The sequence below is a fragment of the Perissodus microlepis genome, chromosome 12 (genome assembly GCF_051167445.1).
Source record: "Perissodus microlepis isolate ML-2025 ecotype Zambia chromosome 12, ASM5116744v1, whole genome shotgun sequence".
In the NCBI taxonomy this organism is placed as follows: domain Eukaryota; kingdom Metazoa; phylum Chordata; class Actinopteri; order Cichliformes; family Cichlidae; genus Perissodus; species Perissodus microlepis.
The window spans coordinates 22,682,532-22,702,629 of NC_140472.1; the positions used below are offsets into that span (position 1 = coordinate 22,682,532).

The 20,098-nt window shown below is 40.9% G+C and overlaps 1 protein-coding gene across 5 annotated transcripts in view; it reads right to left on the reverse strand.

Moving 5' to 3' along the window:
* Positions 1 to 20,098, reverse strand: part of pde4d (phosphodiesterase 4D, cAMP-specific) — a 211,326-nt gene that overhangs the window by 20,017 nt on the left and 171,211 nt on the right. For 4 of the 5 annotated variants that reach the window (XM_084947255.1, XM_084947254.1, XM_084947257.1 and 1 more), the window contains 4 exons: positions 4,759 to 4,950; positions 2,096 to 2,132; positions 1,936 to 2,012; positions 156 to 205 (listed from right to left, as the gene is read on the reverse strand). In XM_084947255.1, coding sequence (XP_084803381.1) covers positions 156 to 205; positions 1,936 to 2,012; positions 2,096 to 2,132; positions 4,759 to 4,950 — 356 coding nt within the window. Of the gene's footprint in view, positions 1 to 155; positions 206 to 1,935; positions 2,013 to 2,095; positions 2,133 to 4,758; positions 4,951 to 16,175; positions 16,654 to 20,098 lie in introns of those variants that run through there. The other variant, XM_084947259.1, reaches the window with a different exon arrangement.

A 20,098-nucleotide genomic window follows, 5' to 3' on the forward strand; every position in this document is an offset into this window, starting at 1 on the left:
CTATCGTTGTTTATCATCTGCTTCCACACTAGAGATCCCTGTGTGCCAAAGTGAGGTAAATACTGCTTTACAAAGTGCTGTGAACCACACGCGTACACACAAGGACACACAGTAGACAAAGATCATCAAGTCATGCCGCTGTTTTGTCTACGTACCTGTGAAGGTGGTCTTGGTGATAGGTGGTGGGTTACACATGGGTGATCTTCTGTCATGGGGGAAACAAAGAGCCACACAAAACAGTCGGTTATTAACTTTAAAAATAACAGTAAGTAAAGAAACGTAATCTCCTTTTGCTGGTTTTTTGTAACTATTACAACAGTCACACTGTTGTTGTAGTACTGAATATATCCAGCAGAGGGCGAGCAAAGCCCGACTATGTGTGAGCACAGGAGACAGTGCAGGCAGGTGAAGGATGTGAACAGTAGCGGTTCTTGATACCGGCGACACGGGCGGTTGCCCGGGGCGGCATCGTGGTGGGGGGCGGCATCACGGGCATCGGCAAAAAAAAAAAAAAAATTGCTCGTTCTCATGCTGCCCCGACGTCATGCCAGCGCATATTGGGAATGGCACAGGCACCGATCGGTTTTCTATCGCCCATTTGCTGGGAGTAAGGGCCCCCTCCGTTTGCGAGGTGCGCCTGCTGCGTGCGGCACAGGGAGGAGAGGGCGGGGCGGCGAGGGATTCTCTGGCTGGCTGAAGCAGCATCTAATAACCAACTCGCAAAATAAAACAAAATAAAAACAAACAAACCAACAAACACAAAAACACCAGACAAACAGCCTGCTGCTGAAGTCAAAGTAAACTTTACTGTCATCTCCGCTACATACAGTCCAGTATATAGAGAGACGAGACGACGAGGCTCCAGTTACAGCAGTGCAAGTAAACAAACAATAAATATAAGAAGAGTAAGAAAATAAACATACACTTTAGGACTCGGGGTAAAGGGATCAATAACAATTTAAAATTTCTATTATACAGTTTGATGATTTAAAGTCTCAAACACACAACCCGTCGAAAGGGGAGGGGCCGGCTGCTTCCAAACAGAGCACATTTCATTCATAGTGTTGTAAATCCAAGCCCATTATGTATTCATGTTTTGAGTCCTGAGTTGTGCGAAATCCCAGAAATAAACCCTAGACAAAGCGAATCTGTGAACTAAGGTGTAGGTCTATTAGGTTATGTTGTGGCGATCCTCGAGTTGGGGGATTTGTGTTCATACTGGAGTGCAAAATTAAAACCAATGGAAGATGGACAAGAAAAGTTCAAAGCCATCAGGTGCTCAGTTTAGAAAAAATAGAAAAGAAGAGGAGGAGAAACGAGCAAAAGATACAGGTAAGCAGATGTGTGATTGGATAATGGCAGGTCATCCTGAAACAATCAGAATCAGAATCAGAATACTTTATTAACCATTAAGGAAATTATGTGGGTTACAGTTGCTCCAAGAAGAAATGGTAAAAACAGTAACAGTAACAGACTAAACTCCAAACAATACATTATGTTACAGATTTTAATATTAATTAGTCATTGTCAATTGTTGATTTGTCCTGTTCTCATTGTATGATGAATTATGATGGCTGTTTGGTAGCTGTTTGCATACTATGCGCACTCTCTCTCTCTTCATATGTGTGTGTGTGTTTCTCTGGTGAAATTCAGTATGGTTCCGACAACAGTTTTTTGTTAATGTACAATCCTTAATATGTTTTATGTGTGTGGGGGGAGAGGGGAGGGCACCAGAGGGAGTGTTCGCCCAGGGCGCCAAACAGGCTAGGACCGCCACTGGATGTGAATGACAAATTACTGCCACATGCAGAGTAGAACAACTCAGCCATAAGGTGACTGTGATCAGATATCATAAGCTGGTCACACTGATTATTAGAGTCCTCTCACTACAGCAAGGTTTTGTTTCAGTAAAGCTTTGCAGCCTTCCAAACTTACTTATTGGATGTTCTGTCTTGTTGCAGGTTAGTTAATGCACCAAAGTTGTTTCGTACAGTTCTCAAGCTTGCAAGAACCTGAGGGGGACATGACAGAATTGAACGTCACATTATGGCAGTATGTAAGGCGTCAAGACATCAAAACTGGTGCAACCGCTCACCTGTGCAAAGGGTGTTACAATCATGTCGTCACCATGACTGGAAGAAACAGAGAGAGTTTTATGTTAGACGCAGACTCACAGTATAATGATAATGATTCAGCAGCAGAAGGGTGATTCATTTCCATGCCTTTGTCTTTATGTTCACAAATCAGAGGAGGCCATATACTTCACAATGTTCAATAGTTTAAAGGCAGTATCAGGCTTCAGTGAGAGAACTGAGGGGCTTTATTGTTGTGTAACTGTACACGTAAGGTAGCTCAATGACATTTGCAGTAACTACCAAACCTATTCTCATGGTACTGGATAATGTAAAACATGGAAGCTGTTTTTGCACCTCTTCTTTCCATTTCTTTGCCCCTAACTACACCTATAGGGATCATTACGTTCTTCTTTCATGTTTTTACTGACTTTAATTTATCCAGGTAAAAGTTAGCTAAGCACATTTCTGTCTTGTCTTCACTGATTGCCCCCATTTTTTAAAATTGTTGCTAGACACGCTGCTCCTGGAGCTGGGGTTTATGAGCCTTGCTTAAGGACACCTTAGTGAACACTGTTAAGGGAGAGAAAAGCATTTCTCAGTCAACCGAGGTAAAATAAATTTAATGAGTAAACTTTGAGTCAGTACCTGCTGACCTCCAAGTTATGTGAACACCATAAACAGCTTCAGGTGATGATTAGTGTCACAGAGCCTCTTTGCTTTACTGCTCTGCTGAACAACCCCACGGCTCTGCTCTGCGAACACCTGGCAGCACCAGTGCAGTAAATACTGCAAATTTTGGTATCGATCTGATAGCAAATACAAGGCCAGTAATGGCACTACCAATACTGATACCAGAAGTTTTAACCTAAAAAGGCAGCTTAGGGGAAAGCAGCCTATCTTGATTTATAAAGCAAACGTCATCAATTTGCAAATTCCACTAAATAAAAGCACTTTAGTTCGACTTCTGTTTTTTAAATGTAACAGGCAGGGGCGCGACGGGGGGGGGGCATACATCCTGTCCTACCTCTATTTCCAGAGAAGCTGGATAGGCTCCAGCCCCCTGTGACTGTAATAAGGGTAAGCGGAAGATAATGGATGGATGGAATTTTGAGTTTCCCTAAAATTTCTGGAGAGTTCTGAACTTTAGAGGTCACTGAAAATAATTTCCTTCCATTGACTTGATCTGGATTTATGTTTATAAAGCTATGCTATTAAGTATTTCATAAAGCTTTCTTATTGTACTTCCAAATTTCATCCTGTAAGATGTAAAAGAGAGAAACATGCAGGTTTTTTTTTTAAAAACATGGTAACTAGTGTAATACCACAGAGCAAAAAGCAGCAGCAAGAACAAGGTCTAAGGTTACTGCAACTCATTATTATTCATCCTTTTGTCTATTTGTCTTTCCTTCGGGCAGATCCAAGTGCTCTTTTTGTCAATATTTTTATTTCCTGTAGCACAAAGTGTACAGTACATGTAACTGGATAGGCACCATTGTGTGGGAAATACGAAAGAGCTATCAATATATATACTCTGACCCTGGAGATACCAGCTGATTTGTGTGTTACTGGGAAGTCTGAGTTCTTTGCTACAGCTGTAAGATAATGTAAAATCACGATTATAAAAGATAAATGATAAAACAAAGACATAAAAGTAAACATTTCAGAGCACAGATCCTTCCCATTATCTTTAGGAGACACAAACCAGTAACTCTGAGAAAACAAACCTATAGACAGATGCTTGTGAATGGTTTGTTACACAGTGCCCTTTCTGTGCTGCTGAATGTGGCCAAGAATAGATATGACACCAGAATCATCTGCAGGCCATGCACACGTTCCATAAGGCCCAAAGGATGGAAGCTTTGAGACCTGGGGACTGTATTACAGGGCAAGCTGAAAATACCTGGGACATCTTTCTGTCACATGGCTCCACTAAGCCTAACAGCCACAACAATGCTAAGCAGTCACAGTGACCCTGACACTGCTTATAAACACAATAAGTCAATCCACATTTTTTGGGCTTAGCTGTGTGCAAGTTCATGTAAAAAGCTTGGTGCTGTCGCCAGATGACAAATCGCAGACACGGACAGCTGCACATTTTTTCAAATGAAGAATAAACTTTAATCTAGGAATAGTATGACGAATTAAAAGAACATAATACAGGCTCAAAGCAATACAGATACTGCAAGCAAAGCCAGAAAGGAAAGACTGCACACTCTGTCCTGTCATTAAAGCAAAGGAAGATATTTCTGCAACTACATCTGTGTACGCTATAAAAAGTGTTTCTTATATGTATTCAAAAGGTGTGTAGGACATGTTTATCCTTATTCCTTCAGCTGGAGCCATGACCGAGAATCCAAATTCCTCTCAAAACTGGAGACACTCACACTATCCCTACATTGAGCAACACAGGATCTTCTAAAAATTGTGCTGCTATTTTTTTAGAGAATGGGTTGGTCAGCTGGTCATGGTTTTCTGTGATCTGTTATGATTGAATTATCATCTTTATATAACTCTTTTAGAAGTAAACCAGCATAACTTTGCAAACCCAGATTTAAAACTAAAGTTATCTCACTAATCCCAAAATCTACCGGTCTCAAGTTCAAGCTGAAGAAGAAGACATTTATCAGGATTCAACAGGATTATTGTTAAGTTGGGATGGAAGCAGAAGATACCATTTACTCACATGTCACTGGCAATGGAGGAGTTTCGCGACATGGACTTGGGTGAGAGGTCATAGTCGCTGTCAGAGCGGTAGAGGAATGACTCTCTCCGTTGACTGTGGACAAAATTGGCCTGCAGGATGAGGCCTGAGCCCGGGCTGGCCATTGGGTCCAGGGGGCTTCGACCTGATGATGTGCCATTGTCCACATCGAAACTGTAATTAGATGAAGAGAAAAGAACAAATATCAGAATCAGTATGTGAAAAAAGTTATTTGATCTTGCAAACTGAGATTTCTACCACTGACAGATTCAAGTAACATTTCTGAGTTCAATGGTGAAAAAAAGGAAGGGAAGTTTCCAGAATAAAACCCAATTATCTATGCTTCCTGAAAACACAGGATTTATGCACACATTAGTCACATGTTAGCGATGCTGATGACTTTTCATTGCAGCACCAGGCTCTAATGTCCACTGGTTGGTTTCGTAATTCTCCAAATCCATAGTTAGGTTCATACCAGACATGGTTTTAATTATTAACATAGACCGTACAGAAAAGAAGGCCTTTATAATAATTTTTTTTGGATTTCTGGTTGGGGGACTTTGTGAGCAAGACTAAGCCATTACGCTGAGTTTTTCTCCCCCAGAGCAATATCGCTGACACAGCTCAAGTATCAGCCTTACACTCCTGGGACCATTCATTATGCATGGGCTGTCTCTTTCCCACTCACTCTCTCTGTTATATGTTATAATCCAAGTGTCACTGATATCCACGTGATGTCCAGTGTAGGAATTGCATACATGGCATAGGAATAAAATAAAACAGAAGAAGTTTGATGTGCAGTTTTTTCTTAATCTGCCCAATCTAATGTGCATAACATGCTGGACTTATTTTCCACCCTAATGAAACTTTTAAAAGCTTAGCTTCCAGGTCTGAAAAGCAAAGCATACAACCTGCATTCTGTTTATTTGCCAGCGGGAAGCAAATAATGTGGCTCAAAAAACAGAAATCCAGCTGTAGAAAGGTCAGTGTGAAAACAAATTTATATTTCCCTTGGATAATTACCACGGTAAAAACTTATTAAATGGAATAAGATAATCATTTTGTATATTATGGTACCTGCTAGTGCCCATGAGGGTAGTAATCCAACATACCTATTAGAGCTGGCCTACTTTGTTACTCACATGTTCTCTTCACAATCAGATCCACATCACACTTTAAAATCTAAGCTGGTGACAGACAAAAAAATGTCCTTATTTTTTTCTATACAGTCTATGATTCCCAACGAGTTTAAGGGAGAGATAAAAGTATCTCATCACCCCAATCACAATCACTTAATTAATTTAAGATTGGATCATCAACGTAATTCTGACACATTTTTAGTTCTCTTTATCTGAATGAGCCTTACACATTAGCTTTGTAGAGACTAGCTTGCCTTGACAAGTCATTACAAGCTCCACTTGGCTAACTAGCATGAGCAAAATGAGCATATGGCTAATTAGCATATTATTACATAATGCTGTTATTCATCTTATATTCTTACATGTGCCCTGTCCACCAACACAAAATGTGCTCTTAAAGAAATAGTTCAACACACAGTCACACAATCCCTCCGTTTTTCTCCCTTACATACTGTTGCATTTGACTTCTGCAGCTCTAGGGATAACATGCTCAGCCATTACCCAAGGTGATGAGCTGTGAAAAAGCATAACGCACGTCTATAGGTATGTCAGCCCACGGGTCCACGCTACTCGTGGACTGTTGGCTGATATTAAATTACTCACGAGTTTCATCTATTACAATTATAATGAGCCATTCATTTATTATGTGGCTGATTATGATTGGTGGCAGGCTAATTAGCACATCATTAACAGTAAACGACAAATGTTGCACGATACAGAGCCATCAAACATACAACTACAGACATTAACCTTTGTTTAAAGACTGCACAGAGCCACTGGGAATACCCCTGCTCCAATAACGCCACTGACTCATAGCTGAGAGGTATTTCTTAACCAGTGACACCATTTCCGGCTGGGACGTCATGGTGAGCTTCTTAGTCTCCTGGGTGATTGTTCACCCAGGTGATGACTAACGCTAATCATCAGGGATATCTGCCTTATTGCTGCAGCTACTAAGCAGTCCCACAATCTTGTCTGTGTAAATGCAAAGGTCAGGGGGATTCCCCTCAGGAAGCTGCTCAATGCACATAAGAATGACATCTCTATCATTATAACTATTATCTTCTTGATTATCAGCATCCTCTGAAATAAAACTAACACAGATTTAACCTGTCAGTGGTGTCGTGCCAGTACTCGATCATCTTCCATGTGGAAGAGCACAGGATGTCCAAGAACAGAGCGAGCACTTCGAGCGTGCACAAATACATGCTTGCATAGTATAGAAAGCATGTCCCTAAAACATTACTGAAACATTCCTTCTCACTACAAAATGACAAATTATTGATCTTGTATGATTTCTGCAGTTTATTTCCCAACTTAACCCTTCATATGTATCATAGAGTCATAATTCTCATTTCTCAGGAACCATTTTAATGTTCTTTCTAGCCCAAATTGGTTGAGGAGTTACGGTAACCTGAAACACATAGTAAAATCTAGGAAGTGCTGATTTTTTTTACTGTGTTTAGACAGCAGTGCCTCGTGAGTGCTTTGTGCTACTGTGATACACCAAATATCTTCACAAAGCTTGTTTTCTCCTCTTTCCGAAACCGTTTGAATTTTGTCTCTAGCACAAATGGTAAAGGTGTTACAGTCGTTTGAAGACTGCTTATAAGATGGGCCCGCCGCTGCTTTTTTTACAAAAAAAGGGGGCTAAGCAAAAGACAACTCACTGACCCAAGAGCTACATCTAATGACTTTATAATGAAAAAATCTGGATTTTTGTTTGTGAACACGAGGGACTTTGTGAGGAAGAACAAGTCATTATGTTGAATTTTCCTCCCCCAGAGCAATATCGCTGACACAGTCCAAGTATCAGCCTTACACTCCTAGGACCATTCATTATGGATGGGCTGTCTCTCTCTCCCACTCACTCTCTCTGTTACATGTTATAATCCAAGTGTCACTGATATCCATTTGATGCACAATGTATGAATTGCATACATGGTATAGAAAGAGGAATACAATAATGCAGATTACGTTTGCAGTGCAGTTACTTTGTAATCTGTGCATCTAAATGGTCAGATACCCAAGGTAATACACAGGACATGCTGGGCATATTTTCTACAGTAATTAAATGGTTAAATGTTGCCGCTGTAATCTCATGGAGTGGCAGAAAGATAAACAAGTGCAAGCTTTGATTGTGGAATTTGATAGTTTGGCTATCTGCCTTATGCAAGAAAAGGCAACGGTATTGCCCTTGTCACCTTGCAAAGTAGTTTGCAGTCATGGTACATGACTATATCTATCTTTCTCTCTCACACACACATACACACATACAAACACATGCCTACTCAAACTCTTATAGCAGCTCTTGCCTTGCATATCACCCCCATCTCCTTCCCAAAGTACTTCTCTTCTAGAAGTGTGTCACTCTAAACCAGTTTTATCTTCACTCACACACACACAACCCCCTTTTCCACACACTCTTTTATCACGTCAGGTAATCCATCTGTTTTCCTCACTGCAGGTGTGAAAACACATACTCACACAAGTGACCGATAAGTTGGCATTCCTTGCACAAGTCGGTCCGTTCCCCAGCTGCTCTGTAGTGAAGTGTTAATGGGTGTGCGGCTCATGTGTGCAAACAGGACAAAGATGACACCGTGAAAGTGTTGAAACAGAATACTCAGCATATGCGTAACGACCGATTCATTATCGCACCTACTTTGACATCACCGTCTACTCCCATTTGCGCCTAAAACCAGAGACACGTAACCCCTCTCACAGCATGCGGTGGTATGTGTACAGTGTCATTCCACAGACACACCCTCTTCAGGAATGACACAATGGATCTATGTGCTTGAATTAGTGGGGTATTGAACGGGCAATGACATCGTAGTGGGAATATATCGCTTTTTTCCTGCGTTCAGCAAGCAGAAAACAGAAAAACAGAATAACGTCAACACCCCTATGACTATGTTGTGACAATCAACAACAACACGAGTAAATACATGAGAATTACTGTTTAAAAAACAGGGGGAAAAAAACCCTGTGTTACCTCAGGGCTTAAGAGAATGGAAAACCTCTGTTTACCCAAAAAGGAGTGACCCAGAACTGAGATATATATAATAGGCAAGGAAATAAACATTTGATCTGCAAGCACTAGATTGATGACAGAAAGCTCTTTAATAGAGTTCCAGACATCCCATCTGCTGAACATCATAAGGATAACATTTGTCTTATTCCACATTGAAAGGTTTAAGGTCGCCTCACTATTTTGTCTTGGACAAAATAAGGGACAGAAGAATAGATAATAAGAGTCCAGGCTAGTTTTGCACTGGCCTTTCCTTTTTTGCACATGGTCAGAAAGCTTCCTTGGAATAGGTTTGCCAATTTGAGCTAAAATGGCAAATAGCTATAGTTATACACAAGTTTATAACAAAAACTTCATTAAATGCACTTTTCCAACCTATTAATTTATATAAATATATGTCTCTCTTTTACACTTAAAGCTCAACATCAGGCCCGTGTGAGAAGATGATTCACTGAAAAAAAAGAGAAGATGACACACATGCTAACATAAAAGTACCTTAAAGAGTGCGTGGCATCAACAGTGCGCAGCTAGCGTACATGAATATTTGGAGCAAAGTTTCTCACAGGAGTGGAGTTTTATGTTTGAGTTTGGGTTGCATGGGGGGGAAAAGGGAGGGTGGACTGTTGCCAAAAACCTTTTAAATTTACTGTAGCAAAGCAGTGGTCCATTTAAAAATAAGAAACTTTAAGCGCACTGAGATAGATGAATAGTGGCTGCTGTGACTTTCTACTGCAGGACGTGGCTGGGTCACATACATGCCTAAGGACACTGCACAGCTCTTTTATCCCCTCTCTTTTTGTGTCTGGCTCTCCATCATTTTTGTTTCCGTCAGTTCTCCCATTCTGTCCGTCCGTCTCCCACACACACTCTAAATGGCATAGATCACTGACTCATTCATTTTTAGCCCTGGGTCACTTGAGCAATTACAAACACCACGGGAGATGACGTGACAGAGCTGCGGGGAGATGCACTGGAGAAAGAGGTCAGTGCACAAGTGTCTTTGACAAATAATAAGCCGAGTTGCAGGTAGTGAGGCTCTGTTTTTCCAACAGTCATTCAGAGTTGGTGGACAAGAAAATCTGCACCAGTACCAGACACAATACGTAATGGAGACACAATGTTTTCCTTTGAGTTTATGCACAGTGTCTAAAAAGATCTCATAAACTGAAAAAAAGTGAAAGGGATCATTTTTTAAAAATATATAAATAATCAAATTGATGCATATTTAAATGTGGAAAGTGTGGAAAGTGTGCAGTTGTGCGAATCAGAACAGAGACGCGTTGAAGCAGACAGAGGAAAGATGACACTGGATTTATTTTAGAAAGCCGAGAGCACAGAGGGGAGCAGGCAGCAGAGTTGGACAAGGAAAGAACTGCGCATGCATAAGCATTCAAATGTGTATGCATTTAAGAGGATTGTGATCCCGTGCATGTTTGTAGGCGTGAGGTACGTGATCCTGAAGTGTGTGGTAAACCTGGCCCTGCTCTAAATGCAAAACAACCACCCATGACTTAAGATAAGAAGAAAAAAAAAACACAGTACTGTAACATCCACAGATGGAAGAGTGGGTACGGATGACACATTTGTTGCAGGCATATGTTGAATAACAGAAAAGCTATGTTTGTTTGCTGGAGATACTGCAGAGCCAACACCTCTGCTTGATGGTATCATCAGTCCTAACCATACGTGGTTTATTTTGTGATTTTTCACCACTGAAAAACACACAGGCTAAACACAATGTGCTCTGATAAAAAAAAAAAAGTAGCATATGTCTGAAACTAAAATTATGATAGTTTAGAACCTGTTTCGGAACATGACCATGTTGTTGGGTAGTACGTGTGCACCTGGCTTGATTTTAGTTTCTATGAATGCAAACTTTTTGAATAGTTAGTTGTTAAAGGTAACACTGGATGTAATGCAAATACAGTACAATACAGTACAGAGTTTTTTAAATCGCTCTAATGAGTTAGAGGATTGTTTCAAGCACTAAATTGGATGTTTTAACTGGTATTTAATGATATTCACCATGCTAGACAGTGGCTGTTCTGTTTCCAAACTAAATACAGTGACTTGACTATTTTGCATACTTAAAATAAAAGCAACAATTTTTTTGAGGTTTTAAAATTATGTCTAAATTCTTCATTCTGAAGTACAAAAAGAGCTGTTTTGGTTCTGATATTGTTAGCTGGTATAATGTTAGCTTATAACTAGCTATTGTTGCTGTAGCAACTCGCTAACATTTTTAAAGAACATACTCCTCAGAGTAGCACATTTCTGACTGATGAACGCTCATTTATTGTGCCACAGTGTTATGATACCTCTAAGATTAAGTTGTGATGAGTCTAGAAAAAGGAAATTCAGTGAAACGACTCAGACTCTAAAGGAAAGAAATTTAGCTGTGCGAGCAACTGGGGCTCAACTAGGGTTGCCAACCGTCCCTTAAAAAACGGAATCGTCCCGTATTTAGAAACAAAAGTACACGTCCCGTATTGAGCTAATAAGGGACGCACTTTGTCCCGTAATACAGTGAGAATCAAAAGTAGTCTATAAATGTTTATGGAATTAACGCTTTGTTTGAAAACATAATTCCCAGCCCCTCTCCTGCTTTGTGACCAATGAGCTGACAGCACACTTATGACAATTCGCGTATGACAATTCAGATTACCGCTCATCTCAATGGTCGAGGAAAGGTCGCTTGCGGAGAAAATACCGGAAGACAACAGATGACCACAACAAGAAGCATGGCCAACAGGGAAACAAACACCGACACTGCGGTGCAAGTCTCGGATGACAGTACACCTAAAGCTGGGCAAACATTGTGCGATTTTTTCAGTCACGTTATTCAGCTCCTGCTCAAACTGTACGATTGACTCGCAGGGGTTAGAAGTTGGTAGGTCACGATGCAGGGTCTCACACTATACCGCCCGATGCTCTGATGCGACCTGAGTGCTCACACTGTGCCTCCATAAAATGAAGGTTATAACAGAAAATCTGTCGCTCTCTCTTTCACTCACACAGACACACCACCACCATCAACTTTGCTAAATTGCTAATGAAAAACATTGATCAGGCAGCTGTGATTGAGCAGCAATGTAAATCCAACTATTTTCACGGTTGTTGTGGTCGTGATAATTTTGTGATGCCACATCGAAAAGGCTCGGATGAGCTTTCCAAAGTTCTACAAGTTGTGCCTCCATCGCTTGTGTCCAGATCACAGGCTGCACAGCCGTGCTGCTCCGTCTTTTTCACCGACGTTTACGTGTTTGCGCGTGAGCAGTGTGAGCGGCTCACGAGCGATTGACGATCGGGAGCTGGTCGTGAGGTGTTAATCGCTTCTCGTTACCCCACGTATACTACACGATGCACGATGAAGGCCAAAATCGGGCCGATCACCAAATCGGTCGTACGACTCAAAAAATCGCCTCAAAATGGGCCAAAGATCGCACAGTGTAAGCCCAGCATTAGAGCAGCAATGTTTGTTCGCTCAGAGAAAGAAAAAAAAGGCTGCAAAAGTACAGGGAGGAATGGGAAAAGGAAAACACCTGGCTGGAAAAGTGCACGATAACACCTATAAAGCGCACTGCACTGTGTGCCGGCGCACTTTTTCCATAGGCATGCTTCTAGTGGTGGGCACATGAAGAACATGACGGGCGGGAAAGCTCGGGGAACCCTTAACCAATTTTTTGTCCACCAGGCCATGGCAGAAGCAGATATGGTATGTAAACACTGGTTTGTTTTTTTTAAACCCTCTGGTTAAGGTTAATATGGGCATGTGCAGTGAATATCAGCGCTATGTGGCCAGAAGTGTGATAATATAATTTATTTTGTGTAATAAACAACTGCAAGGATAGATGATTACAACAAATAGATCACTAATACATAAAAGTAATAGCTAGATGAATAATGATGATGAGTTAAGATGCGTAATCATGGGAACAAGCAGGTTTACAAACGGGAGCAGCTGATTAGCATTAGAAAAGCTGAAATAATACCTCAACTGAAGCCAATTGTACTAAAAGCACTATATGTGCACTGTTACAAGAATATTTTTCGTTCTATTGTTTTCTATTAATTTATATAATTTTAAGTTAAGCAGGACAGAGTTCTTTTAAAGAAAGATTTACTTATATTCTCAAAAGTTAAGCATGACAGGCTTCTGTTTAAGAAAGAGACCTGTTTTACTGTGTTAATGTTGTCATTTTGAGCTAAAAATAAATGGCTAAATGATCATTTGTTTCCCATATGGTCATATCACAAAGAATATGCATATACTTAAATCAAATTCAAGTCAAATGGTTAAAAAATAATTTCACACACAAAAAAAAGAGCTACCACACTGGGAAAGGTGAAGACAACTGGGTTGCCCGGCCCTGGCCACGGGGTGTCCCTTATTTATTTTTCAGGGAGTTGGCAACCGTAGGCTCAACCTTCTTCTCTGCACAGGCTTATAAACACAATGGTGAACCTAATAACGGGAGAATGGCTCCGTCATGTCTGCTGTTCCGCTTTTATACTAAGAGACCTGGCCAAAATACTGTACCATGGTAATGCTCAGCACTTTCCCTGTCATCTTTTATTAAAAATGACAGCAAAGGGTACTTTCAGATTAAATTAAAAACAACAACAACAACAACAACATGAGTAACTGAAAAAACAAACTATGAGGAGGTCAATACCCTAAAGGCATTAGGTCAGGCTGATAAGTGGCAGACTACTCGCTGATAACCAAGACACTCATCATCTATCTGCCCCGTACTCATGCACACCCCTTCATCGTCACACATTCATTGCCACAAGCAGCTTTGCAAATGCACACACATTACATGAAATTAGCACCCATCCGTTGGCAAATGCATCAAAAATCTGTCTTTGGCGTTTAAAATCATCACTGAAATTCACTGACTAGTGAATTTTAGTGATGGTAACATGTTATATAGGAGTTTATTTAAGTGTAACTCTAACATAGAAGAAAACAAATTGTAATGTCCTTGTTTTCAGTAAAGCTTTATGTTTGTTTGAATTTAATTCCCAGCTTTTTGGAGTCTCTTGTTTTCCCACTTCTTCCATCTGGTTTTTCTTGCCCTGTCAAATACAATAATGCCAATCCTTCACTGTAAGCTGTGACACTACCTTAGCGCACACTCTCTGCACCATTCAGAAAACCCAGTCAATCATGAAAGACTGACAAAGACGCTGGTCACCATGGCAATGCTGCGTCATCTCGGTTCACATATTTCAAAGCAAAGCAACACAGCTCTGCTCCTACATACATTGAGCTCCACTTAAATATAGACCTATTTTCTGTCTAATGCATCATCTTAGGACTGGCTTGCTAAAGGTCAAACCTGGGAAAAATGTTAGATAACTTGCACATTTTCAGGCCCTATGACAGGCCAGACACGTAACCTTCGGCATTTACTGCCTGCCTGAAATGCTCAACGGGGACTGACAAAAGCCAGATGCAAACGCTCAAGTTTAAAATCACACATTTCCTGCTCTTTCATTCTTTATCTGATCACACCGGATATTACTGATGATTACAAAGTGGGTGGAAAAGGGGAAAAAGCGCTTCTTCAGGTATGAAGTTAACCAGATATCACAAACATCCGATCCTTCCCATTTCCTTATCCATCACCTCCAAAACTCAAGCCATGTTTACTGAGCTAACACTCTGATGGATACCAAAAGTCCATGTACACAAACCTACATTTGCAAGGTTGGGTGGAGAGGGGTCTGTTTGAGTTTGTTCAGGTCAAGGGACAGATCGCACATCCAGGCCGCGGAACAGTGTTATACAGACTCATACACGCAATCACACGAGCATTCAATCGAGCATACAGACACACGCTCTGTCGCCAAAACCATATAGCTACAAAAAAGCCTACAGTCACCCATAACTTGAAACAACGCTAACGATCCAGACCTACAATTCAGATATTTAAAGCGCCATTATTAGTCACAAATCTATGTTTGCCTTCTAAGTGTAGCAATAACAACCATGAAAGAAAGCAGTGCTGTGAATTAGTGAAAGAACCCTTCACATAACAGTAAATAACAGAAGAGAGGAGGGCAGGACAGACTGAGGAGGCGGCATGCTTCGTCCAGCTGAGTGCTGCTTTTGGTAGTTGTTCAAAAAGATGGCTCATACAAACCTAGCACTGCCAGATTCTCGGCTTTATTGAGAGAAAGCTACATGCTGCAGTCACCACTAGCACCAGTGTCAGTTTTATGCACGGCCACATTGTGAGTTTTACACCCTCTCAAACCGTATCAGGTACAGTAATGACTGTTAAGAGGACTATTTGGAGAAACTAGTGCAGTGGAAGACCTAATTACTGCTGCATGTCTTCACTTCATTTAAACCTTGTTTCTGTTGGGGAGGTTGTAGAGCTGTTTAAAATATACCAGTGTGAGAAGACTGACGCAAGGTCGGTCAGGTTTAAAACACGTGCTGCTGGGCCACACAAGCACTGCCATCACCTCTGACACTTCAGCACATTATACACTTGTCTAAGGTTGTTCTGATCCATTATCCATGTGAAAAAAGTGAATTTTAACTGCCAAAGCTCAAGCCACAGGGCAGTTTCTTATACAGACATGAATGCTAACAGGCAAGGACAAGCTCAGGCAGGAGGGGGAAGGAGACAAGCCGGGGACGCCAGGACAAGTTGCGCTTCTGGCACTGCATTCTGTATCCTGAATTTAATGGGAGCCATGTGCATACATGAGAGCGCATGGTGCAACATGACACGCTCCTCGATGAATGATGCCTTTGCTGTCTTGTGTTTTAAATAATCTCCTCGGCTGAATAGATGAGAGTTGGGAAGAGCATACTCAGGGTAAGACTCTGGGATCACTTCGAGCCAGACTCATGTCAATGAAGTATTCTGATGCAGTCTAGCAAAAAGGAAGGTTCATGATCTCAGAGGAAGCCACAGAAAACAGTCCCTGAAACACGTAACTGGCATATGGGAGAAGTTTTGATTGGAGAGGAATGATGCTACACACCACACAGTAAAGCATCACCGACAAAAACAATGAAAGGAAGGATTTTTGACTGTGCCAGCAAGGAAGAGCAAAAAATATTTGCGACAGAAACAAACAGGCAGATGGAGAACAATAGAGCAATACACACACACACACAAACCACAAAAAACACACAAACACATGCAGCAGGATTAACATGGAAACGCAGCCATAAGGGAAAAAGTTTCTGGTCTATTTACCATATTCCCTCTGTGTTCTTCAATGAGCTGGTGGAGCGTGACCGTGGCTTAAGAATGATACTCATGGTCTCGCTCTTCTTTCCACATCCAAACACAAAACATATGCGCAGTCCACATGCACATAGAACCAAACACACACCCTCCCTCTGGGCCACCTGGAGCCCACTGGCCAGCCTCCGCTGTGCTCCTAAAGTCCTCTCTGGTCTGAAGAGATCCAGAGAGAGCTCACTTCCCACAGTCCGGTGGAGTGGTTAGGTCTGCCGAGCTGTTCAACAGCAAAACCTCCGTCCCGGCACAATACCACGCCGCTGCTCCTCGTCAAGCTCAGATCATTTGAAAGTAGGCGGCTTGTTACCCTGCTCTCCCTCTCCCTCTCACTCAATTGCTCTTATCTTTCTTGCCAGATCAGCATGTGGTCTTCCACTTTCCTAATCCAGCCATGCACTCGCTCTGTTACTCTTTTTCACTCTTTCCCCCCCTGACTGATTGAAATAAGATCTCCTCCTGTTCCTCCCCCCCTCCCGCCCCTTACCTCTGTCTCCCTTGCTCTGTCTTTTATATGTGTCCCTGTCAAAGAGTTACATGACTCTCCACTCTGTCTACTTCCCTGAGCAGCAGCTATGGGCTATGTACTGGGTGGGAGGAGTTGTTTTGGTAGTAGTAATTCTTTAAAGGGCGGGGCTTGTATCCCCAGGCAATTCAAACAATAGTCTCAAGTGTCAATCACTCTGCTATCACAGTAACCTGAAACCAGCAGCTATGAATGCCACTGGTCAAGACAGTCTGATACAGAAAGGTACAACCACACTACACAGGTGTCTTCTGTGAAGACTCATCACTCAAATTGAGAGTAAACACTGAGGGAATAAACTGCTAAGATATGAATAGAATAGAATAATCCTTTAACTGTCCCACAAGGGGAAATTTGGGTATATATTTGGATATATATATATATATATATATATATATATATATATATATATATATTAAAATTAACTTATTCACCTCTGAACCTCTAAAAATGGCAACAAGATAAAGTCTGACTCCCTTCATGAGCTGCCTTGTTGTATTCAGGTAAATACATTTCTTTCCACTATTATCTTAAATATTTTAACATTAAGTGATCTCATTTTAGCACTCAACTGGCTCTACCAGGCCCAAACAGACAGCTGTCTGTCACACCAGTCATTCAGCATCTGCAGCATGTGATCCCAAAAGAAATATGGCACCTTCCAAGCAGACAACACAGGGAATATTCAGATGCAAGTATGGTGCATTTATTGAGAGTCTGATTAAAAAATATTTAATCACAGCTTGCTTATTTGCTTAAAAAATGCTTTAAATATGGGATCAAAGGAAAAAAAACAACAATTGTGCCCTAAGAAATAAAAATCTCCAACCAAGTGCAAAAACAGGGAAAAAAAACAATCCATATAACAATAAATATTATTTGAGCACTTTTATTTTGAAAGCGCCGAGAAGATTTTCTTTGTCACCCGCAGTGCGAGTGACATCAGTTGAGTTATCCTCGTCTTTTGTGAAAAAGTAGAAATAGAGCAAGAGATAAAAAGCACCAGAAAAAGGACTTACATATACAATTCAATACTGGACAGAGTTTATATAAAAAGGATCTGCTTCCAATGCACAGGAGGGAAGAACCATGAGCACCTGAGGAAAGTGAAAGTGTCACAGTATTGACATGGTCCACTAACCGTACATGTATACATGTAACAAATTAATCCCCACTAAAAACGTATATGTGCACAGTTACAAAGCACTAGTCTGCTTGTCTTAAATCCCATGCTGAGGCCCTGTGTTTAGGTTTACATACTATCTAGGGCTGCCACAAACGATTATTTTGATAGTCGACTAGTCACCGATTATTTTTGCGATTAGTCGACTAATCAGATCATCATCCATTGGACGTAAAATGTACAGCTTATTGCACCAGCAGCATCTGCTCTTATATAACTATCATTAGCTTACAGCTTTAAGTGTTTAAGGTATGTGCTAACTAAAAATAAAGACAAGATGATAGTTTATTACATTTTAATGAAGTTTGCAGATTGTTTCGGTGAAGTTTAATAAACTCAGTCTCGTCTGCTCCTTGCTATCTAAAATATAACAGGACACCGGAGTAAATTCTCGAGCATCTCACACTTCTGATAATCAGCTGTCTGCTTGACGTTTATTCAGCTGTGTAAAAACTATAACTTTAATCTCAGCCAAACCGATTTACTCAGGAACAAATAAAATACTGAAAAAAAGCCAAACAATAACATTTTTAAGTTATCTAAGTGACTTATATATATTTAACCTGAGTAGCGAAAGACGGCGGTGGGTTTGAAAACGATTTGCCAGGAGTCCGGTGTTCTCACGGGCTCTAGTGAGCCTTGCCCCCGGCTAGCTATCGAGCTAGTGGGTAACAGACGTCTCCGAAAACGTCGGAGCGCTTTTGAAAATATGTGGTGTCTTGATAAACTGAGCAGATATTTGAGGTTTACACAGCTACATTCTCGCCTGAAAATATGTTAAACGTTTATTTTGTGACCCAGAAAGAATAATAAGAGTAATATTAACACTAACTAGCTGCCGCCATTGTTGTAAACTGCGCTGGGCCGCGCTATGAATTCTGGGACAGAGCTACTTCTTCTTCTTCGGGGTTTAACGGCAGCTGGCATCCTTGTACATGCAGTGCTGCCATCTTCTGTTTCAGTCCGTTATTACACTCTTAAATCCTACTACTTATTCCTGCGTCTTTTATGATCTTACAAAGCTTCAAACGACGCGTCGACTATTAAATCAGTAGTCGACGATTTTGATAGTCGACGTAATCGTGACTAGTCGACTAATCGTGGCAGCCCTAATACTATCCACTTAAAATTTCATGGGAGACCAAAAATGAACACTTTGAGAGCTTTCACTCTGATGGATATCTCAGTGCCTCTGCCTGTATAAGCAGTGCCTTAGATGGGTTGGTAGTTTTTTATACAGTTAAAAAATGCAGTCATGTGATTCACAAGTAATTGTAATAGGCACATCTAAAGCTTTCAGTGTAGCATGGCAGAATGATGTACTTTATAACATGGCCAAAGTGGTGAAACTAATCCTATTACCACGGTCTGCACATTCCATGTGGTCAGAGAAAGAACAACAAAAGACATTCCTCAGAAAACTGGCAGCTTCTCTTCTACGTTAAAACCGCATGAGTCCCAAATCCCTCTGAGCATAACCAATAAACGGCTCCCCTCCCTACTGTATCTTGTGAATAAAAATGTAACCCACAAGCAAACGCATCTATTCACACAAACACACATTTACACATAGTGAGTATTTAGTCTATACTAAGCCGTTATCCCCGGGGCACAGAGGTGCAAGACACAAAGATCAAGAACAAAATTATCCTAGAGAGTTGGGTGTGGTCGTTTGAGGAGGGAGTGGGTGGTTTAGACATGCGTGAAGTGAGGGTCTTACTTGCTGTACTCTTGTACCCTTGGGGGATTTTTACATTTTATTTGCTATTAGCACTTGTTTTATGCCTTGTTATATTTAGCTATATATTGTTTATAGTAAGCTATGTATAACACATGCATAACCAATTACTATAACATGTATACGTACATTTTCAGAATATACTGTATATACTTTAACTACTCTCTAATAAGCACATTAAATTACTGGCTTTAAAACAACTGCATAGCAGACTCTGCAATTCAGTGCAACTCAGAGAAACACTACTGCCACCTAGTGTTGAAATGTGTATATTCCTCTTATGAAACCAGTAACATGGATGAAGCAACCTCATTAATTGACAGCATTATTGATTTCTTCTTCTCTCGCTCTCTCTTTTTTTTTTTAAAGAGCCTCTCTTGTAGACGATGTTCAGTATATGGTGCCGACAAACACACCGAGCCAATGCTGAT